At 34.9% G+C, this 24659-nt stretch overlaps 1 protein-coding gene across 2 annotated transcripts in view; it reads left to right on the top strand.

Annotated features, from left to right (window-relative positions):
- Positions 1–24659, top strand: part of UBE2E2 (ubiquitin conjugating enzyme E2 E2) — a 304899-nt gene that overhangs the window by 17450 nt on the left and 262790 nt on the right. For both annotated transcript variants that reach the window (XM_081283521.1, XM_081283522.1), the window contains exon 3: positions 3448–3498. In XM_081283521.1, the coding sequence (XP_081139647.1) occupies positions 3448–3498 (51 nt within the window). The remainder of the gene's footprint in view (positions 1–3447; positions 3499–24659) is intronic.

Below are 24659 nucleotides of genomic sequence, written 5' to 3'. Positions count from 1 at the left end.
TGTTTCTCCTAACAAATCAAGCAGTACAGATATTTTTTTAATGGAAAGCAACAGGTTCCCGACAGTCTTTGTTGGTTTTCTGCATAACTCTAAATAATATAGTTATTTCTTATTTTGTAGGATTATTAAATAATATCTTTTGACTCTCTGATCGGAAATATTAAGATTTAGTTTTATTTATTCTTCCTTTTCCCTCCTCCCATTTAATGATAGTCAACTAAAAGAAAGAGATTGATTGATTATTGGTTGCCTTTATACCCTAAAAAATTAAAGAATATAAATTTCTGTTCCCTGTTCCTTCAAACTTCAGCAATATTTTTTGATTCTCTACTCTGTAAATTAGGAATAGGAATTCTTTTGTTCTTATATCTGTTCACTGGTAACAGATATAAGAACAAAAGTTTTTTTTTTTTTTTTTTTTTTTTTTTTTGATGGGCAGGATACTAGAGATTGAACCCAGGGGTGCTATACCACTGAACTACATCCCCAATCCTTCTAATTTTTGAGACAGGGTCTTGTTCAGTTGCTAAGGCTGACCTTGAATTTGGTATTCTTCTGCCTCAGCCTCCTGAGTTGCTGGGATTATAGGTATGCACTACATTGTCCAGCTCCTTTACCCTCTTTTAGCTGGTTTTTAATTAGCTGCCTTTTATGGTTTCTTTTGGGTTGAAGGTTAGTAACATTATATTGTATTGTGCAGTGATAGCTCTTCTTCTGTGTTTTGCCTATAAGTAAAAGACCAGTAAATTGTATAACTAAATATCCATTGCTAGACCAGACAACATGTTAGGATTAGATTTCCTACAATCCAATGCCATGATTCTTGGATTACCCTAGGTCATAGCATTTAGGCAAAAATAGATTCTTTTTCCCTTTATCATTTATTGATTAAAGTTATGTTACATTTTAGTTTTCTTCATGTTTGATCTATGATTTTCTTATACAACTTTTTTTTTTCCTTTTAGAATTTGATTCTCTTCCCACTCCCTTCTTGAATCTTATTTATTTATTTTTTTGGTGTGTGGTGCTGGGTATTGAACCCAGGGCCTTATGCATGTGAGGCAAGCACTCTACCAACTGAGCTATATCCCCAACCCTTTCCTTGCATCTTTATTATGTCTTTATACATTTCTGTTGCTCCCTTTTGCTCATTACATCCTGTTTGATTTACATCCACTGCCACTTCCCTTCTTTTTGTTTATTCCTTTCTGCATTTGCTGTATCTCCCACCCCAAGGAGGGTTCCTTAGCTCAGAAGAGGTAAATATGTGTGTGTGCTTACTTTGGCATATGTAACCTGGATGTATCCATTTAGTTTTGAAATGCCCGTTTTATACTTTTGTGAAATCCATAAATGGTGTTCTGTTGTCTTAGATCTTTGAGACTTCCGTATTTTAATTATGGGCTATATGTACTTGTATGCATGTAAGCACATCACAGAATCTATATTAAAAAAGAGATCATGGAGCTTAAATCTTTTTATTTTATAACCACTGAGGCACATCTTTAGCCATATTTATTATTTATTTTTTTAAAAAAATACTTATTTAGTTGTAGATGAACACACTATCTTTATTTATTTTTTATGTGGTGCTGAGGATTGAATTCAGTACCTCACACATACGAGGCAAGCACTTTACCCCTGGGCTACAGCTTCAGCCCCTAGCCATTTTAATTTTTTAGTTTTGATTCAGGGTCTTGCTGAGTTGCTTAGGGTCTCACTAAGTTGCTGAGGCTGACTTTGAACTTGTGATCCTCCTGCCTCTGAAGTTGTGATCTTCCTGCCTCAGCCTCCCAAATTGCTGTGATTATAAGTGTGCACCACCACACATGGTGTTGTTAGTAGTATTTTTGCCTGTGGACTCAATTAATAGTATACTAGAATTTAAATGAATGTTTTTGGCTTTTAGCTTATTTTTCTTGCTCTCATTAATAATGCCTTCCCAACTTTGAATCACATGGTTTAGAAAGGTGAATTGTATAAGTAATCATATAATTTTATCAGGCAGTTTCTTTAGGCAGTTGGTAACAATCCTGTTGGAGGAGTTCCATTTATTCTAGTAATTCTGTTTGTTATCTTAAAAAAAGGTAAAGAATGTCTTGAGTGTAATTGTTTCTATTCAGATCCACTTTTTAAAGGTACTTTAGTCAACTATTATTCATGTACTATCACAATAATTACCCAACAATAGGCAGCTGTTAAACATCTCATATTTAAAAACTGAGGCAAAAGAAAGAAATGCTTTTGAGATTTTTAAAAATTTGATTTAAAAAAGTCTAAGTTTGGGGCTGTGGCTGTGGCTCAGGGGTAGAATGCTTGCATAGCATGTGTGAGGCCCTGGGTTCAATTCTCAGCACCACATACAAACAAATAAATAAATAGAGATCCATCAATAACTAACAAAAATATTTTTAAAAAGTCTAAGTTTAATAAGACATGAATGATAGTTAAGAGATTGTTAATTGTAGTCTTAGAAAATAGTGTTGCACTGTTAGCCCTTGTATATATTAGATGCAGTTAAAAAATAAAAGTAGAAAATAACACTTGAAGGGGTTGGGGTTGTAGTTCAGTGGTACTATGAGTGGTTAGCATGTGTGTGGCCCTGGGTTCAATCCCCAGCACTGCCATCCCCTACCAAAAAACAAGAAGGAAAAACACAGAACAGAAACAGGTTTAAATTTTTTTCTTTGTATGAAACTTATGCAATGACATTAAAATAATTATTCATGTAATATCAGGATAGTTCTAACAGAAGGAATGGTGTCAAACTTCAAAGCCTCAACCTGCTATAATTTAGAAGCTTCAGGAAGCTTATGTGTTTTGGTAGGAATTTTAAATGTTGGAGTGAGATTCTGATATTCCTTTCTTTGTCATTTGATTGGATCAGTAAGTATGTGTGAATTCAACCTAATCAATCAGCTTTCCATCCAATGTAGAGGTTTCTAATATAAACCAGAAGTTAAAATGACCCCATAAATAGTGTAACAAATGTTTCCAATATAAACTGGAAATTTTGGTTAGTTCTGTTAAGTGGTTTGATGAAGTGTTGCCTCCAAAAGCTGCAAGCAGTAATAGTGGACAGTCTTATCACCCTTTGTAAATATATCCTCAAAACTTGCAGAAATTACAGCTTTGTTATTATTTTTTTTTGAGAGAGAGAGAATTTTTTTAATATTTATTTTTTAGTTTTTGGCAGATACAACATCTTTGTTTGTATGTGGTGATGAGGATTGAACCCGGGACGCACGCATGCCAGGCGAGCGTGCTACCGCTTGAGCCACATCCCCAGCCCCTACAGCTTTGTTATTGTATCTGATGTTTTAGACAGTATTTCAAATTAAAAACATGCAAAAGGAAAATATTATTAAAACACAATATTTTAATTAAATAGATTAATATTAAGAGTGAAGACATTTTAACATAACTTTCTTTGTCTTTATTTTAAAGAATTCAGAAGGAACTGGCAGAAATTACGTTGGACCCTCCTCCCAATTGTAGGTAAGTACTTTCTGATTTTTATTTACTTGTATCTTTTGCAGAAGGTATATTTGAACTGTTGGTCTGATGTGTAATTGTTGTAATCTGACTAATGAGTAAAAACAACATTGTGGCTTGGACTTTAATGACTGTGGAAGACAATGGTTGTGGTTGTTTCTGTACAGAAAGAGAATATTCAACAAACATGTTTATATTGATACATGGAGTTGCCAAAACTAGTGTAATCCAATGAGGTAGTGAAATTACAGGATAACAAATAAAATTATCTTGATGGAAGAGGTGTTAGGGCCTTAAATGATTTCTTTAATGATAGAACAGTAGTACGGATAAAGTATGTGCTGTTTGATAATTATTCAGTTGTCTTGATGGAAATTGATTTTTAAAAATGCAGGAAAATGGAAAGTTATACTCCATGTATGTCAAAATGCATTCTAATGTCATGTTTAACTAAAACATGACATTAACAAATAAAAAAATTTAAAAATGCAGGAACATTAAACAGTGTTTTTCTGGTTTACATTTTTTCTTATGTCACCTGTGTTGACAGAGTAGGAGTGCATGATTTGAGGAAATGATGTTAAATATAAAACACTCTCTCCCTCTATGACCACATATCTCCAATTTTCTGGTCATTGTTTACTTAGAGGAAATAAAAGTACTTTTCTGGAAATGATTAAAGCTATACAGGTACATAGAAGAGAGGAGAAATATAAACTGCCTAATACTATCTTCCGGGTCTAGTATAGTAGTTGAAGGATGGTGATTTGACTATATAAAGGCATTTATTTCTGTTTTGATATGAGGTCAGTGTTGGAACCAGATCAACGGAGTTTTTATAGTTTAAAGGTGAGAAGGTAGATAAAGGGGCTGGGGATGTGGCTCAAGCGGTAGCGCGCTCGCCTGGCAAGCGTGCGGCCCGGGTTCGATCCTCAGCACCATATACCAACAAAGATGTTGTGTCCGCCGAGAACTAAAAAATAAATATTAAAAATTCTCTCTCTCTCTCTCTCTCTCCTCTCTCACTCTCTCTTTAAAAAAAAAAAAGAAGGTAGATAAAATGAAAATGTACCCAACATTGAATATAAGTAGAATTTATTTGGTATGATTTCTTATATATATATTTAGATGGACACAATACCTTTATTTTAACTTATTTTAATGTGGTGCTGAGAATTGAACCCAGTGTCTCACACATGCTAGGCAAGCTCTCTACCACTAAACTACAACCCCAGCCTCATTTTGGTATAATTTCTGATTTTACTGGTTTGTTTTTTTTTTTTGTTCATGTGTGAACAATGATACCAACTAAATGTATTAAAGTGAGAATTTTACAGATGGTTATGTTGATCAATAGCTAGTTGACAACAAAATAATTGTTAACAAAAATTCTAATAAGGCTTATCATGTTTGTGGTAAATCTAATGTGGTTCTTAACATGAGAGTAATGTACAGTGTATAAACTTTTAGAAATAATGTTCAAAGACTGTTTCACTCAAAACAAATAGCTGGGTGCATTGGTATGCACCTATAATCCTAGCAATTAGGGAGGCTGAGGCAGGAGAATCACGTTCAAAATGAGCCTCAGCAACTTAGTGATAGCCAGACCCTGTTTCAAAATTAAGATAGATAGGACTGGAGATGTAGTTCAGTTGGAAAGTGGCCTGAGGTGCAATCTTTAGTACAAATTTGTTCAGTAAGACTATTTAAAAATTTTTTTTGTCACACTATCATGGTTATTTCAGGTGTCAGATCATTGTTTTTAGCCTTTGATGACCATTTCACAAACTCCAGTTTGGATTGAGTTTGTTTTTTCTAATCCCAGTTTCTTAAAATATTATATTTTTTAATGATGGGGATCTTGTTTTTTAAAAAAAATGAACTATATTATATCAAATGTTTTCTTTTTGTTGTAAACAACTTAATTGTTATATGTGTGAGCTTATTTGTATATTACTTTGTTTACATTCTGATAATAGATTATTGGCCAAACAAAAAGGGACTTTGTTTAAGGAGTTGTTTAAAGCTCAGTTTTGATAAATATAATTCACATATTGTGTGATGTAGACTGTTTTGTAACTGTTCTTAGGTATTTTATTTTCTAATTTTGGGAAGTATTTAGTTTGTTTTAGTTTGACTTGTTACAGATAATAATTTAACTTTGATTAGGTATATACTGTAAGCATGCATAAAAGCTTAATATAACAAGGAAAGGAGTTACATATTGGTTATTTAAATAAATAAATGATTGAACCACTGTTTTATTTCATGTAAGAGAGAAAAGCTTAATCATAGTGTCATCTGAAATTTCGAGGTTTACATTTTCGTTGAGCTTTGGTTGAGGATTCTGTTTGGTTCATATGTGAGATTTTTAATAAATAAAGCAAAATACATAAAATAGTTTTTGATTTTTAAATAGAGACGTCATATATAACAAATCCCTCAGTTTAGGAAAGATGCCTACTTTGGTTAATTTTCTGGTTTATGGGAATTTGTAAGGAAATCCACATGTGAGCTGAGAATTGGATAGCTAAATAACTTTGCTTTAGAAGCTGGGTCTGTCTGCAGTGCAGTGGGTTTTGGCTTCTTTTATTGATTTTCTAAAAAGATTCTTGGACTGGGTCAGGTGGAGAAAAAGATCCTCTACCTTTTTGTGTGTTCTGTTTGGTAAGCATAGGGTCCTTCTGATGTGGCTGATAGGTAGGTGGTGGTTGGTTGTACATTTCTTGTGTGCTTGGCTTCCTAATATAGATGGTGCTTGTTAAGTGGATTATTATGGTTTTTCAATTGTTTGGTGTCAAATATTTGTTTGTGGCTCAGTAAATCTGCCCATCTATATTTCAGTGAAAATGTGATTACTATTTTCAGAAAAATAAGTTAGAACATAATTTTTGTTTGGTTTATTTTTGGCCAAGGTTAACAGTGCAGTGGTGGTTGATATTTAAAGTTGTGTGTTGTCTTTAAGGTGTTTACTAATGACTGTAATTAATTAATTTACAAAAACATAGCAAATTAAAGCTGTCTGCCTAACGGAGTCAGAGTCACTTAATTAGTGTGTCATATCTGATTTCAGAAGAAATCATTTCCTAGATACTACTTTGTGTAACCCCTCTCCCAGTATACTATCTAAAACCCTGCCTTTTGGCTCTGTAGGTTTAGTCTGCTATCACAGTTAAAGAATAATTGTGAGAGAATGTCTGTGGGGTTACTTGTTTAGGCAGAGAGCAGAGAAGGATTTTACCTGTTTATTGACTGGTGTGTGTAAGGGTGTATGTCAAATTCCATTCAGAGTGTAATTTATCCAATTTTCTGGAACCTTATAGAGTACAACGTAATTCTTTATGTCAGGTTAGAGATGAGACCTCTGAATTTAGGTGCATTTCTTAGGCGATATCTAGTTAAGGAATTCTTGGAATCATATTAAGGGAACTAGGAATCATATTAAGAGAACTAGCATGTATTTAAGAATTGTGCAAGTATATTATATGAATATGTTGTTTATGTAAAGCTTTTTTTCAGAGGAAGTTACTAAAGTATTGGTTGAATTTATTTTTAGGTGTTTGAATAAACCTAGTTTTTTTTTTTTTTTTACATTTTATTTTTGGTGCTGGGAATTGAATCTAGGGCCTTTGCATGCTAAGCAATACTCTACCACTGAGCTACCTACAGTCCTCCCAAATATTATTTTAAAATAGCATCCACAAGTGATTTAATAGGTTGAATTATTTCTTCTTAGAGGAATTATATGCTTCTGCATCTTGCAGTTTTCCTACTTTTTTGTTGTTCTTAAATGAAGTAAAAATGTAATAGGGTTTTGTTTTTAAAATGGAATTAAATTTATCTTTATCAATAATTCATTTTTATGCTAATTATAATTTAAGGAATACATGTTTAAAAGCAATCAATCTTTACTATTTATGTGTATATTTTTTGTGGGGGGAGTGGTACTGATAATTGTACCTAGGGGCTTGGACATGCTAGGCAAGTGCTCAACCACTGAGCTACTTTCCCAGCCCTTTTAGAAAATTTTATTCTGAGACAGGATCTCAGTAAATTGTCTGACTGACTTTAGACTTGCAGTTCTTCTTTCTGAGCCTTCCAGGTAGCTGGGATTACAGATGTGCACTACTGTTGCCAGCTAAAATTTTATGACATACCTAAGAAAAAATGTTTCTGCTCATAAAATAATAGAGTCTCTAGCATCATAGAAAAATGCACATTATTTGATTGAGATTTGGTATATGATTAGAGTATTTCCTATAAAGAGTAGAATATATTTTGCTTGGCCTCAGCTGTTATTTTGGATGTCATAAATGATCCATGACATTTGAGGGTCTGTATCCTGAGGTCTCTGAAGATCCATAAATATTTTCATGACAAGTTGAGTTAGAGGTGCTGAGCTTGATTATAATTGCTCACTACCTCACTGCCTTGCATACCAGCTTAGTTGGATGAAATAGATCGTATTCATGTTATATTCTTTCAGAGATCTAATGGCTGGAATCACACTGTCCTTTATAAATGACTGCAAGTTGTGACTTTGACAATTATCCATAGTTTGTCACAAGCTAAGGCCTTAAATCTGGGAATGCCAGTGTTTATATTTTCTTGGTGCTGGTGGAGAACTGATAGCTAGTGGACCAGAAAATTTCCAAATTAAAATTAAATGTTTATCACCTTTTAAAGAGTAACTCGTTCCTCTGTATTGCAAAGAAGCTAAATTCAAATGTGTTATGATCTGTTGTTACTGCTAAAGCTTGTACTAGGTTTATGAACATGGGAATGACAAAGAATCTTTGTTACTTTTTGAAAGGTAAAATGAATCATTTGGATTTTGAGTTTTAATTTGGTAATTGTATAAGTAGAAGGAGGAAGTAAACGAAAAAGAGGAGGTAGAGGTAATTCAAGTATACTAGCATATTTGTTCATTTTCTTTTGCACATTTTTATTTCTCTTGTTTCAAGAATTTGCTCATTGTATACTGTCTCTGTTTAACTTTTTTCAAAAACAACTTTATTGAGTTATAAAATATAAAATTTTCTTATTCTTTTAGGTTTTTAAAATATTCACTGAGTTGTAAAATCACCATAATAGATTTTATGACATTTTGTGTACCCGCAAAAGATAACAACATGCCTTTTAGCAGTTACCTTTTCCCCAACTCTTCCATCCCATGACCAAGGCAACAGTCTACTTTGTTTTTCAATGGATCTATCTTATCTGAACATTTTGCATAAATAGAATCATACAGAAATCTTTTTCGGGAGAGGTTAATTGGTTTCTCATAAAGCATATTTTTATTATAGTATATTGCAGCATGTATCTGTACTTTATTCCTTTGTGTGACTAAAGAATATTCTGTTTTTATGGATATGCCACATTTATGCATCCACTTATCAATTGATGGACATTTTGGTTATTTTCACTTATGGGCTATTATGATTAATGCTGTTGTGAACATTTTTTTTTTTTAAGTTGTAGATGGGCAGCATGTCTTTATTTTATTTGTTTATTTTTATGTAGTGCTGAAGATTGAACCCAATGCCTCACACGTGCAAGGCAAGCGCTCTGCTACTGAGCGATAGCCCCAGCCCTTGTTGTGAACATTTTAAAAAATATTCTCTCAATGGAGCTTTATTTTTATTTATATGTGGTACCGAGAATCTAACCCAGTGCCTCACACATGCCAGGCAACCTCTCTACCACTGAGCCACAACTCCAGCCCTGTAATGACCATTTTTGTATAATTTTTTGGTAGACAATTTATTTTCATTTTTCTTGGGTGTATACCTAAGAGTGGAAGTGCTGGGTCATATAGTACATCTATATGTAGCCTTTGGGGGAACTGCCAGACTGTATTCCGTACTGACTGCACCATTTTATTTTCCTGTCATTAGGATTCTGATTTTTCCACAACATTGGCAGTACTTCTTATTGTCCCTCTTTTTGATGATAGCCATCCAAGTAGGCATGAAGTGGTATTTCATTGTGGTTTTGATTTGCCTTACCCTGATGGATAATGATGATGATCATCTTTTCATGTGCTTAGTATATCTTCTTTGGAGCAATGTTTATTCATTTCCTTTGCCTATTTTTGAATTTGTATTGTCTGTTTTTGCACTACCAGGGATTAAATCCAGTGCCTCAAGTATGCTAGGCAAATGCTCTGCTACTGAGCTACATTTCCAATCTCCTTTTTAAAACAATTTGTTTTGAAACAGGATCTCATTAACTTGCCCAGGCTCCCTGCAAACCTGTGATCCTCCTTCCTTAGCCTCTGGAGTAGCTGTGAAAATGGTCGTGTGCCACTGTGTCTGGCTACATTTGATAGTTTTTTTTTTTTTTTTTTTTTCTGGTCTTTTTGGGACTGGGGATCAGACCAGGGCTTTGCAAATGCCAGGCAAATGCTTTGCCACTGAGCCACATGCCAACCCCATTTGACAGTTTTTAACTTCCTGTTTGTGAAAGTCTGCACTTTACTGCCAGATTAGTTTTTCCCAGTTACTCAGCCTGATTCTATGTCACATTTTCCTACAATTTTATTTAGTATTCATTGAGGGGCTTAATGGTAGATCTATGCAAAGCCAAGTGTAGACTTAAAAAGATACCCAGATGTGGCACCTAGTTCTGAAGATCTGGTTACAATTGATAAGACATAAAGATGCTTAGAGAACCATGTGAATAGTACACGTTGTGAGAAACGAAGTAGATTTCATGAAAGCTGAGAAACCAAAATGAGAGAACATTTTTAAGGAAGGAGATGAAGTAGGCTTTGAAGAATGGATAGGATTTGGAAAGGCAGGAGGAAGTAAAGGGTGGCTTAGGTAAGAGAAAGAAATGAGTTGAAGCAGAGACATGAAGGAGGAGAATTTAGTGTAGTTACCCATAGAACAGTGATGTCAGCAGTTTGGCCTTCTTCCCATATGGGAGGCAGATTTGTTAAGGGCTGTCTAGGAAAGGTATTAAAATTGTCAGTTGCTATTTTTTGAGATTTAAATATTGAATAAAAGAAAATGGAGTTAAGTTTTGATAAAAATGTCATATAAATTAGTTTTATAATTTTTAATATGGAGTGGAAAAGGACATTAAAGAGAGGAAGATATAATGAGTTAGAGGGTACGCTAAGAAAGCTGTTGCATGAATACAGGTGTCATGTTCTGGTGGGACCTGATGATGTGATGTTAGAAATGAGAGGCGGGGGGGAAGGGAGAGGAAATGGGAGATGTTTTGAATTGGCAAACATTTTTATGGTATGATTTTGTGAGACAGAGTTAAAGATATGAAGAATGATTGTAATGAGTGTCATGTTTATAGACTAGGAGAATGGTGTTATTACAGGCAGAAACCAATTTGTCTTTGCAGCCTCTGCAGATTGTCCTTTAGTTTGGCTGCCCAGCAGCCTGTAGCCTTATTAGCTCCACAATTTTAGTAATTAATGACATTTTGTATAGAAACCTTAACCCTCTGGTTGTTGTATTTTATTTTTCTACCCCTTTTCCCTCTTAAATCCATATCTTCATTTTATACTGTGATACTACATACATTTTTGTAAGCCAGCTTAGAGTCTTTTGGGGTGCAAGGCATATAATTAGTAATATATGATATGAATAACTAAAAGTTATGTGAATGTTTTTAGCAAAATGCTGGCATATTTCTTGCTGTGGAATCATTAACATGATGAAATTTAAGTATACATTGAGGGCCTGTGTTATAGGGAGCTGAATTATTCATATCCATCTCTTAATACAGGCGATCAAGGAATATTTTTTATTCACTTACATAAGCGCTTGACTCAGTTGCTACAGTGTTGAGTCATCTTACATAGACTTCAGGAAGAGAAAAGACTCTGTAAATAATGGAAATGTACTAAGTAAGTGACTAGATAGAGAATTTAATAAAATTGTTTGGAATTGCACCTGCAATTGACAGACCTGCAGAGTTGGGATATGTGTACTATGTGAAGAATGAGAAAGCATGGTTTTACCCTATGTTCTATTGGCTGTTCAGAATTTCAGTAGTTTCAATCTTGTTTATATTCTCATTTCTGTAAATTTTTTTTATTACTGCCAAAAGTATATATAGTTTTATTTTTGTATTTTCCTTGAAGCTGACTTTTCACTCAGGGTACTACCAACATAGTCTTAAAGAGCTCGCTACCTTGTTGTTGCAGAAGGGGAACTTTATGTGCCATTGCTTTACTTCAAAAAATAAAATAAATAACTGGAAAAATTTCTTGCTTTCTTATTTTAAAATGTTATTTTAATTAAAATACTTATTTCTTCATGAAAAAGAACATGTTGAATGATAAAGTAAATTTAGTGCCCATTGCTTGTGGTCTTTTAATATTGTGTTTCCTTTGTTCTATTCTTTGCTGTTTTAAGAAAAGTACAGGAATGTGCCTGAGAAACACGTATTAAGTGATCACACTGGGATTATATTTTATAACAGCTACAGAACATTTTTTTATTTAGTGTGCTTAGACTTACAACTGATTATTATTATTTCAGATTTATTAATTGAGCACTTTAGATAGAAAATGTCAATTAGTCACTAACTTTAATATTTGAAATCCCACAGCTCTTTATCTTTTAAGCTATACTGAAAACAGTATTCTTTTGCACAACCACATTATTTCTTTACAGTGATTAGTACATTCATTGATTTAAATGTTTTTTTTTTAATCAACTAAGCACTACTGCAAATGACAGGTGAAACTTATTGTTAGTATATTTTATTTTGAGAAAAATGAAAATTTTCACTTTTGCATTTATGTTTCAGAATTTTCCTCTTGGACTTTTCTCCCTGTCTAAGGGATTGAACCCAGGAACATTCTACCATGGAACTACATTTCTTACCCTTTTTCTTTTGAGACAGAGTCTTGGTAGTTACCCTAACTTTTTTCTTCCTCTCTTTCTTTTTTTCATGTTCATTTAGAACTGGCAAATGGACTTACTGGGATGCTTTTAAAAGTCTAAGTCTGTATTTGTGTAGAAATAAAACATTATTCTAAAATGTATAATAGAATTAGGTAAAACCATAAGCTAATAAAATTCACGCACAGCAGGTAGACTCATTCATATGAAAGATGAAGTACACACTCATCCATATGAAAGATGAAGTCAGGTAACAATTTGAAATGACCAAAAGGAGAGGCAGAGCCCACATCTCAGAGCCAAGGTTTGTCTTGACATTTGCTGTTTCCTCTACTTAGACTCTGTTGCTGTTTACCCAACACCCCACTCCTGTCTATACACCTGACGCTTCATAGTACAACCATTTTACCTATTTCACTCACTTGGGTGGTAGTGCTTTCTTTAATCTTGTATTTCAAATGTAGCATTTTGTTTTTATTCAATATGATTATGAATGAATAAATATAGTTATAGTTGGGGAACTAAAAACTATTGTGTGCTTCCAGTGTTTGAGGCAGTGTACTAAGTGCTTTATCAGTATATTCCTATTAAATCTTCATGATTTATCCATTGAGGTTTATACTAGTTTTAGACAAGATTTCATGGCTAGGAAGACAGGTTTAGAGAGGTTGAGTAATTTGTCCCAAGGTCACATATTAGTGGAAGAACTATGAATTCAGCCTTCTGTTCTAGTAGAAGTTTCTCACATGAAACAAGTGTTCTGTATCTGCACTGTTCAGTACAGTAGCCACTACCCATATGTGGCTATTGAGTACTTGAAAAGTGGTTAGTCCAAGAGGTAACTGAATTTTTAATTAAACAATTTAAATATGTGACTAGTAACTATTGTATTGGATAGCACAGATCTAAGACAAGTAGCTTAAGTTTATGCTTATATTTAAATATCAAGTAATAGTAAACTATCTAGTTATTTCACCTTTATCTTTTTCCTCTCTTGGGGGGTTTGTGTACTGGGGATTAAACCCAGGACTGAGTATAAGCACAGTAACACTGAGGTATACCCTCAGTCCTCCTTTGATGGTGCTTTTAGTTATGTGTGTATTCTACATAAAACCACATACTTACTACATGGCTGTTTTGTCTCACTTCATCCCCCACCATCCAGCATTATATTAGGTTCTTTAAAAAAAAAAAAAAATTTTTTTTTTTTTTTTTTTTTTTTTTTGGCAGTGCTGGGGATTCAACCCAGTCCCTCATAGATGCTAGGCAAGTGCTCTACCACTGAGCTACATACCCAGCCTTTCCAGCCCTTTCATCTGGTTTTATTCTAAGAGTTAGGGCTTAAATACTCTTTCTTAGAGCATTAAGCTGTGTTTTACATCTGAGAGGCACTTAATTAAGCAAACATATTAATGTTATATTTTTAACAAAATGAAAGTGATACTTTAAATCACTGTTTTTTGTAGTTTTTTTTGCAGGGAGGTGTTACTGGGAATTGAACTCAGGAGTGCTTACCGCTGAACTATATTTGCAGCCCCTTTTTATTTTGAGACAATCTTGCTAAGTACTTATTAGGGCCTAATTAAATTGCTGAGGTTGGCCTCGAACTTGAGAGATCTTCCTGCCTCAGCTTCCCAAGTCACTAAGTTTACAGGTCTGTGTCGCCAGGCCCAGCTAAACACTGTTTTTTTTTTTTTTAATTTTTTAGTTTTAGGTGAACACAATATCTTTATTTTGTTTCAATGTGGTGCTGAGAATTGAACCCAGTGCCTCACGCATGTAGGCGAGCGTGCTACCACTTGAGCCACATCCCCAGCCCCTAAACACTGTTTTTTGTAGAGACTCATAGGCTATTGAAACTGGGAAGTTTATGGTTTTGTGGTTCCTTTAGCCCAGGGAAAAATTCAACTTCCCCAAAGATGGATAGTTTAATGACAAAGTTAGGACTAGTATTTAGTTCTGAGAGTTCACTGTGTTGCTTATCTCCCTGATAGAATGGATACATCTTGTGTATTTAGAAAATTTAGATACAATTTATAAAAATAAAGATAATTGGGAATTCTTTTCTTTTCTAACTCAGGACATTACATGCTAGGCAAGCACTCTACCACTGAGTTATATCCCTAGCCCAACAGTTGTGAATTGTTATCCAGGATCATAGGGTATGTTTGAAAAGAATTGAGTTGTTTTTTTCATGGAGAAGTTGAGGAGGCCATAATTGTGTTTAATTGTTTTCTGAGCCATAAAATGGGAGAGAGATTAAACTTATTTTGTATGATTTTTGGGGAGAACTAGCACTGCTTTCTTTCTTTTTTTTTTTTTTTTTAAGTTGGAGGGAGACCATTTTCTGCTTGATTAAAAAGGCTTCATCTTAAATCAGCTGTCCAGAGAAATAATGACAAATTCAGGAGGGAGTGAGTGCCCCATCTCTAGATGAATTAAAAATGAATCTGTTTGCTTATTTCAGAGTGATTTTCAGATATTGGGTAGGAAGTAGTACTGAAATGATATTTCCTAGCTGCTGTTACCTAGACAAATGAAGGATTTTTTTTTTCAGTTTTGTCCTCCTAGATTGTGACCCTCTTTTCCTCTCTGACTTCTTAGAGCCTGTGGTAGTTAATTTATAGTTTATTGGCTTATTTAAAACAGTCTGTTTATTTGTTATCAGTTCCATATTTGAGTTAGAAGTGAGGCTTTTATCCTTCTTTACTTAAAAGTTTTTAAAATTTGTAAGAGGGGGGCTGGGGATGTGGCTCAAGTGGTAGCGCGCCCATCTGGCATGCGTTCTGCCCGGGTTGGATCCTCAGCACCACATACAAAGATGTTGTGTCCGCCAATAAATAAAAAATAAATATTAAAAAATTCTCTCTCTCTCTCCCTCTCTCACTCTCTCTTTAAAAAAAAATTTGTAAGAGGATATATGAAGAACATGAGGAAATGAGTTTGGTGTGAGGATAGGGATATAAATTAACATCTCTCAGTTTAGTCAGTCCCAGGTTATTACATGTTGTTTCACATACTCCACTTACTTGATATAGTCAAGAAAGAAAAATATTATCATTAATCAGATGTTAACATAAGTAGAGTGAATCAGCTAATGCCAATTTTTTGAATATTAATTTGGTCAGTATATACATCACTAAGTTTATCAAACTATGTAACAAATTATTTATAATCCACTTGGTTTCCCCCTTCTCCCTTTTGTCCTGGAAAAAATATTCTTGGCATCCTAGAAATTGAATGAGTGAATAAGTAAGTAAGTAAATAAGTAAATAAATATAAATATATATATATATATATATATATATATATATATATATATTATTTTTTTTTTTTTTTTTTTTTTTTGCCTTTTTTCTTTTTCTTTTGCAGTGCCAAGGGTTAACCCAGGGCCTTGTTCATGGTAGGAGAATTCTGCCACTGAGTATTTTCAGCATGAAATGGAATAAATATTTGAAGAAAATTTATGGTTAGAAATGCATTTTTTCCCCTGGACCCAGGAGTGACCTAGGAGTCAAAAAACATCTTAGAATTGAAAGAAACTCAAAGTTTTAAAGATTTAAAAATGACAGAACACACTAAAGAAATCACCACTGGAGGCTAGGGATGTGGCTCAGCGGTAGAGTGCTCCCCTAGCATGTGCAAGGCCCTGGGAGAGAGAGAGAGAGAGAGAGAGAGAGAGAGAGAGAGAGAGAGAGAGAGATTTTTTTTTTTTTAAAGAAAGAAAGAAAAAAAATCACCACTGCTCTTTATATATACATGCAGAGTGTCTGTTTGATTTATGATCTTAATGATTAAGAGACATTTATTTTGGAACTTTTGTCCAGTCTTAGAAAAAGATGACTGCATGTCTGTAGGCAAGGGTAAAATTCTGTGGCCAAAATTCTCACAGCAGAAAGATGGAGACTTGCATGTAAGTGGTGAACTGGAAAAAGGTGAGAGATTCTTCTGCTGAAGGGAAATCTTTGTTGCAAGCTAAGGCAAAGTTTCTGAAAAGTGGAGTAACTATTGATTGTTTTGAGCAATTGACTTTTGATGTAAGGTTTAAGTTAACAGGCCAGTAGAGCCCAACATGTGCAGTCTTTGAGAATCTGCAGAAGTAGCCTGAGCCTGCAGAGGCAGGGGGAGATGGTCTATGTCATGGTTAGATATGTAATATCCCCCAAACCTTAAGTGTTTAGAAGTGGGGTTTTGGGAAGTAATTTGGTCAGGAGGACTCTGACCTTATTAATGGATTAATCTATTGATGATTAAATGACTACTAGGAGGTGGGGACCTTGTTGGAGGACCTAGGAATGACCGTACCCTGGAAGTTTTATCCTCTCTCTAGCTCCTTCTCTCTCTGCTTCCTGGCTCTCGTGGGCTGAGCAGCTTTCTTCCTTCTGCCTTGTCCTTCCAACTGTGATAGTCTCAGTTTTACTCCTGGCCCAAAGAATTGGAGCAGATTGACCTTATACTCAAACTTCTGAAATCACAAGCCCAAATAAATCTTTCCTCCTCTTAAGTTGTTCTTTTCAGGTATTTTGTTACAGTGACGAAAACCTAACTCAGTCTAGAATTATAATGAGTGGGGAAGTGGAATTGAAGGGGTTTGAGAATGAGGCCCCCAGACCAAGGTAGGACAGGATTGGATAGGAGTAATATCATTTCTGTCTGAGGTAACTCTTATATTCTCTAGCTTAAGGTAAAAGATTTGCCTTCTTAACCAAACCCTTTTGCATCACTTCAGTAAAGGTCCTACAATAAATAGTGTGGTTCATAATTGATATTAGACAGTGTACAGTCTGACTTTACAAACAGCTGTTACTTGAAGTGGGGGGAAAGAGGAAAAATTTATATTATAAGAGGGGACAAATAAAGAGATTGAATTTACTATCTTGTTGCACCGGGTATAAAATTGTTTAGAAAATTTTAGAGTTTATATAATAGATTTTTTTTTGATGATTTCTTAATACATTAGAGCAAAACCTTGTGCATTTAGCCTAAATTCTGGTGGTTATAGGGCACTTCTGGGACTATCGAATGGCTTGGACTGTCTCCAAATGGCTTTAGTTATTACATTACCAAAAGATCCTCATTATAAGTTAGCTTTGCCTAAAAAGGTAAAATGGGCCCAAAAGACAATATTACTCTCTAGTATTTAGGTAGCAGACTTACTGTTCTTGATTATCTGCTTTAGTAGGAAATTATTAATTCACTATGTAGTATATGGTGAAAATGAGTAGTATTTAAACTACTATATATTCATGGAATATCAATTCCAGATTGTATCTGAACATATTATAATGGACAGAGTGCTTTGAATATTATTTTAGTGTCTAAATAGTTTCTATCAAACGTGTCAATATAGTTGATATAAAATATTTATCAAGATTATCATATTATAATTTTCTAAAGTTGATTCTTTTGCCTTTCTCAAATTATGCATGGCCAGATATCCAACTTTCAAGCGGGGAAAAGCTATTTAAATTGTTTTTCCATTTTTGAGCTTTTTGAGGTATTGATATTGGTTTGGTGACAGAATCTTTGTACAGAGAAATGGAGTTGTACATGGTTTCTGATTTCATCATTCTTCATGCTTGAAATATTCTTTCATTCTCCATGCTGACATCATTTTAAGTGAGCTATCTGGAGTGGGTCATGACTAAATTGAGTATAGCTTTGTAATCAGCTGATTGAGGACTACTGACCATGGAATTTGGAGGTTTTGGTAAATCTGGTTGAGTAGATTTTCATTCTTCTGTATAGAAGATAGTGAGAAATGCATGTTCACTTGTATATACATTTGTTCAGTTGGACTCATTTGACCAGATTCCCCAAGTGGCCTTCAATTCCTCAGTGGTCAGTCCCACTAGCTGAGAACCCAGCTGGAAAGCTACAAAGTAGAGCGTGTGTTTTAGTAAGCACACTTTTTTAGGCAAGAGATTATGTTGGTTTAAATAGATATTTATATGTTTAAGTTAACTTTATAAGTTACACCTATTAGTACCATTAGGATTGATGCCCCATAATCTTCTGGAGACTTGGGAAGGAGGGGAGTCTTTTGCCTTACTGATCCTTAGGGGCTCAGGTTAAGTATGTTTTTTCTAAGCAGTTATTAGAATTAAGATAGTATGGAACATAAGTGCATTTTTCCATGTTAAGAGGTAAAAATTATCAAAGATAAAAATAGATTTCATGTTTGACAAAGCAGCTCTTCAGAAATTAATAGGAAAGCCTATAGATAGGCTCAGAATGGTACTGGGGGTCTGGGAAATAGCAAAATAAAAGTATATTCTTGAAAAAAATGTGTAAGGATACTGGTGTGTTAAGAAAACAACTGCCTATGCTGCTAGGTAAGTTGAATGATAAGATAAATTGAATAAGGTGTATTTTGAGAATGACACTCATTTACCATTAAACAAATGTTTTTTAAGGATCAGTGTCTGATCAGCACTAAGTTGGATACTGGGGATGCAGTTGTGAACAAGATAAAAAAGATCTCCAGCCTTTGTGGAGCTTATGTTTCAATATGAAGGCAGATTGGAAATTATTTCAAAAGAAAACAAAAATTACCTTCATGGGGAAGAGGAAAAGTAAACAGACATAATAATTGCTATGGAAGAAAACAAATAAGGGATGAGTTTTAGAACAGGGATTTAGTTTAGGTTAGGTTGGTAAGGATTTTTTTTTTTTTCTTTTTCCTTTTGGTACCAGAGATTGAACCCACTGAAGTACATCCATAGCCCTTTTTAATTTTTAATATTTTAAATTTTGAGACAGGGTCTCACTAAGTTGTTTAGGGCCTTACTAAGTTGTTGAGACTGGAATTGAACTTGGGATCCTCCTGCCTCAACCTCCTAAGTTGCAGGAATTAGAGGCATGGGCCACCATGACAGGCTTGGGAAGGTTTTTCTAAGGAGGTGGCATCTTAACTGGGAACTAATAAAGGTGTGAAGGACTGTTGACATAACAAGCTGTATGTGCTGAGGTTCTAAAGCTGATACAGTCATCCCTCAGCATCTACTAGAGATTGGTTCCAAACCCCCTCACCCCCCATGGATACCAAAACCCACAGATGCTCAAGTATCTTACAAAGAGTGGCGTAATGTTTGCCTGTAACTCAGGTACATCTTCCCATATGCTTTAAATCATCTCTAGATTACGTATAATACCTAATACAATGTAAATAATTATACTATATCGTTTAGGGGGAAATGACAAGGCAGTACAGACTTTTAAAAAATTTATGTATTTTTTTAATGTTTTCAGTCTTAAGTTAGTTGACTCTGGATGAAGAACCCATGAGTATTTAAGGTTGAACTGTACATATTCTGGGTTCAGGGTGCTGGAAGAAGCTTGGTGTGATTGGATTGAAGGAGTATGGGGAGTGGGCAGGGAAATGCTATGGAACAAAAATAAAGTTGAAAAAATGAGGTTAGGCCAATTCAAGCAGAGTTATACTTTATGAAGATTATTCTGGTTGCTAGAGAGGGTGAGATATAAGTCTAGAGGCTGATAGTCATCCAGGTAAGAGAGGAAGATATTCTAGACTAGGTTAGTAGCAGTAGAGATGAAAAGAGAGTTAATTTGAGGTACCATTTTTTGAAAGAGAATTGACAGGACTGGCTGATTGTTAGATGGCAGAATTGGGGAAGATTTTTGAGGAAAGGAAGATGTCAAGAGGTTCAATTTGAGTTTCTTGGGCAAATAGTGCCTATTTTGAGAACGGGAACATTCATGGGGAGGAAGTGGTTTTTAGTGGACAGGATGAAGAAGAGTTCTGTTTCGAGTATGTTCATTGTGAAATATCAGTAGGACATCCAAATGCAGGTGTTAAGCAAGCAGTTGATTGTGAATATAGAGCTTATTGGAAAAGCTGAATATGTCAATTTGGAATTTTCATAATAAAATACTTAAATGTATAGAAATTGATGAACTTGTTTATGGAAAGAATACAAAGAAGATACACAAAACCAAGCAAAACTCTCTGTAAATGTTGTAAATGTTGCCCAGTCAGGTCCAGGGGCTTAAGAAAGCTTCTGAAAACTCTTCCTTTTTTTTTTTTTTTTTTTTTTTAAATGGACCAAGCACAAGTGTTGTATATATGTCATCATTTGTAGTTTTTCTCTTACCGTAGTGTATTTCTCACTAGAAAAGAAATCATTGCTGGTAGAATGTCAATTTATATACGTCTAGCTCCCATTTCTTGGAACACGCAGTTAAGTGTGGTCTATATTCATGTTTGCCCCTGAGAAAGGGCTGTCAGGAATGTCACATTTGGAGAACAGCAAAAGCCTTCCTTAGAGTTGGGGTTGGCCTAAGTGTGCTCTTCAACATTTCCTGTGGGATGTGTGGCCTGCCTGTCACCACTGCATACCTTGTGCACCAAGCCAGATAGGAGGCAGAGATGGAAAGGCTTTCTTCATACATGTGCAAAAGCATGGCCTTTCCTCTGTCTTTTCCATTTAGACATAAAGACCTGCCTCAAATATCACATCCATTTATAATTTCCTCTGCTTTCAGTGCACCCACTGCATTTGTTCCTTTCAGTTTGAGGCAGTGTTACACAGTGGTTTCTTCTGGACAGACTGTCTAGGTTACATGTATGGTATCTAACCTCTTGGTCTAGTTACATAACTTGTCTGTGTCTCAGTTTCTTCATCTGTAAAACCACATTGGATTATGTTAGGATTAAAGCACTCAGAATAGTGCCTGGTTCAGAAGGGCTTAATAATTGTTAATTGATGCTCCTGTTATTATTTAAAGGATTGTATACATCTCCTTTCTTTGTTTTGCAAATTGTGAAGGCATATGACATTTATTATTCATTATTTTCTTAATATGGTATGTTGCATATAATAGTTGTTTTTACACAGTTACTAAGGTAGATAATTTCTGTATGTTTTATTTTTCTTTAAAATTCTAAACCTTAAGTATCTTGTTACTTAAATGTGGCCTAAATTACTTGGTTGTTTGTATCTTTGGATAAAATTTTTGTTTTCATCTGTATGTGGAAGTCTCAACAGCTGGTCTGATATTAGTAAAGGAAGATGATTAGAAAATTTATTAGGAGGTTACATTTATTATTTTATCATCAAATTAACTCATTAGTTTTTCATGTTTACAAAACTCATTAGTTGATATTATGTTTATTATCAGCTAAATTTTTTTCCTTAAAATGTAATCTTGTGGGGCTGGGGATGTGGCTCAAGCGGTAGCGCGCTCGCCTGGCATGCGTGCGGCCCGGGTTCGATCCTCAGCACCACATACCAACAAAGATGTTGTGTCCGCCGAGAACTAAAAAATAAATATTAAAAATTCTCTTCTCTCTCTCTCTCCTCTCTCACTCTCTCTTTAAAAAAAATATTAAAAAAATGTAATCTTGTTTTTTATATTAATTATACTCAGTATGAGATCTTTCACATCATTTTCATAGATATGTGAATTGTACAAGACTTATGTCTTTGAGCAGGACCTACCACCATCACTAGGTGAGCACAATAGTTTTTGAAAGGTATAAATTTATACCCAAACCAAAAAAGAATTCTGTACAATAAATTTGTAAACAGGGTCTTCAAAACATTTGGTAATATTTGTTAAGAAGACAAGCCTTACTTTTTTTGGGGGGGGGGTACTGGGGATTTAACCCAGGGGTGTTTTAACACTGAGTCATATCCTTAGCACCCTTTTATTTTTTAATTTATGGACAGGGTCTCGTTAAATTGCCAAGGCTGGCTCAAACTTGTGATCCTCCTGCCTCAGCCTCTCCTGAGTTGCTGGGATTACAGGTGTGTGCCACTGTGCCTGACTTTAAATTTGTTTTTAAGCTCATGTGAGGAAAGATTAAACAATTAGTTTTAATGAGTAATTCAATTTTTATGAGTAGCTTGGTATTCTAATCATTCCATCCATGTGCTCAGTGTAGTGGAGACATACACTGGGAATGGAACCACCATTTGACCCTGCTATTGCCCTTGGGAAGCAGATCAGTCCACTTTTGGGTAAAATGTTTCAACTTTTATCTCTCCTCTAAATCACAATTCCCATTTCTGCCCGGTTTTAATTTCTTTTATTTATTTATTTATTGGTTGTTCACAACATTACAAAGCTCTTGACATATCATATTTCATACATTAGATTGAAGTGGGTTATGAACCCCCAATTTTACCCCAAATACAGATTGCAGAATCATGTCGGTTACACATCCACAATTTTACATAATGCCCTATTAGTAATTGTTGTATTCTCTACCTTTCCTATACCCTACTATCCCCTCTCCCCTCCCCTCCCATCTTCTCTCTCTACCCCATCTACTGTAATTAATTTCTCTCCTTGTTTATTTTCCCATTCCCCTCACAACCTCTTATATGTAATTTTGTATAGCAATGAGGGTCTCCCTTCATTTCCATGCAATTTCCCTTTTCTCTCCCTTTCCCTCCCATCTCATGTCTCTGTTTAATATTAATCTTTTCTTCCTGCTCTTCCTCCCTGCTCTGTTCATAGTTGCTCTCATTATATCAAAGAAGACATTTGGTATTTGTTTTTTAGGGATTGGCTAGCTTCACTAAGCATAATCTGCTCTAGTGCCATCCATTTCCCTGCAAATTCTATGATTTTGTCATTTCTTATTGCTGCATAGTACTCCATTGTGTATAGATGCCACATTTTTTTTATGCATTCATCTATTGAAGGGCATCTGGGTTGGTTCCACAGTCTAGCTATTGTGAATTGTGCTGCTATGAACATCGATGTGGCAGTATCCCTGTAGCATGCTCTTTTAAGGTCTTCAGGGAATAGTCCGAGAAGGGGAATAGCTGGGTCAAATGGTGGTTCCATTCCCAGCTTTCCCAGGAGTCTCCAAACTGCTTTCCAAATTGGCCGCACCAATTTGCAGTCCCACCAGCAATGTACAAGTGTACCCTTTTCTCCACATCCTCGCCAGCACTTGTTGTTGTTTGACTTCATAGTGGCTGCCAATCTTACTGGAGTGAGATGGTATCTTAGGGTGGTTTTGATTTGCATTTCTCTGACTGCTAGAGATGGTGAGCATTTTTTTCATGTACTTGTTGATTGATTGTATGTCCTCCTCTGAGAAGTGTCTGTTCAGGTCCTTGGCCCATTTGTTGATTGGGTTATTTGTTATCTTATTGTCTAATTTTTTGAGTTCTTTGTATACTCTGGATATTAGGGCTCTATCTGAAGTGTGAGGAGTAAAAATTTGTTCCCAGGATGTAGGCTCCCTATTTACCTCTCTTATTGTTTCTTTTGCTGAGAAAAAACTTTTAAGTTTAATTAAGTCCCATTTGTTGATTCTAGTTATTAACTCTTGTGCTATGGGTGTCCTATTAAGGAATTTGGAGCCTGACCCCACAATATGTAGATCGGAGCCAACTTTTTCTTCTATCAGACGCAGAGTCTCTGATTTGATATCAAGCTCCTTGATCCATTTTGAGTTAACTTTTGTGCATGGCGAGAGAAAGGGATTCAGTTTCATTTTGTTGCATATGGATTTCCAGTTTTCCCAACACCATTTGTTGAAGATGCTATCCTTCCTCCATTGCATGCTTTTAGCCCCTTTATCAAATATAAGATAGTTGTAACTTTGTGGATTAGTCTCTGTGTCCTCTATTCTATACCATTGGTCCACCCGCCTGTTTTGGTACCAGTACCATGCTGTTTTTGTCACTATTGCTCTGTAATATAGTTTGAAATCTGGTATCGCTATACCACCTGATTCACACTTCCTGCTTAGAATTGCTTTTGCTATTCTGGGTCTTTTGTTTTTCCATATGAATTTCATGATTGCTTTATCTATTTCTACAAGAAATGCCGTTGGGATTTTGATTGGCATTGCATTAAACCTATAGAGAACTTTGGGTAATATCGCCATTTTGATGATGTTAGTTCTGCCTATCCATGAACAGGGTATATTTTTCCATCTTCTGAGATCTTGTTGTACTTCTCTCTTTAGGGTTCTGTAGTTTTCATTGTATAAATCTTTCACCTCTTTTGTTAGGTTGATTCCCAAGTATTTTATTTTTTTTTGAGGATATTGTGAATGGAGTGTTTTTCCTCATTTCCGTTTCAGAAGTTTTGTTGCTGATATACAGAAATGCCTTTGATTTATGCGTGTTGATTTTATATCCTGCCACTTTGCTGAATTCATTTATTAGTTCTAGTAGTTTCTTTGTAGACCCTTTTGGGTCTTCTAGGTATAGAATCATGTCATCTGCAAATAGTGATAATTTAAGTTCTTCTTTTCCTATTTTTATGCCTTTAATTTCTTTCGTCTGTCTAATTGCTCTGGCC

The sequence above is a fragment of the Spermophilus citellus genome (assembly GCF_964194105.1).
Source record: "Spermophilus citellus genome assembly, chromosome: 3".
Taxonomy (NCBI): domain Eukaryota; kingdom Metazoa; phylum Chordata; class Mammalia; order Rodentia; family Sciuridae; genus Spermophilus; species Spermophilus citellus.
Note: the sequence above shows the minus strand (reverse complement) of the source record. Positions and strands in the feature narration are given on the sequence as shown.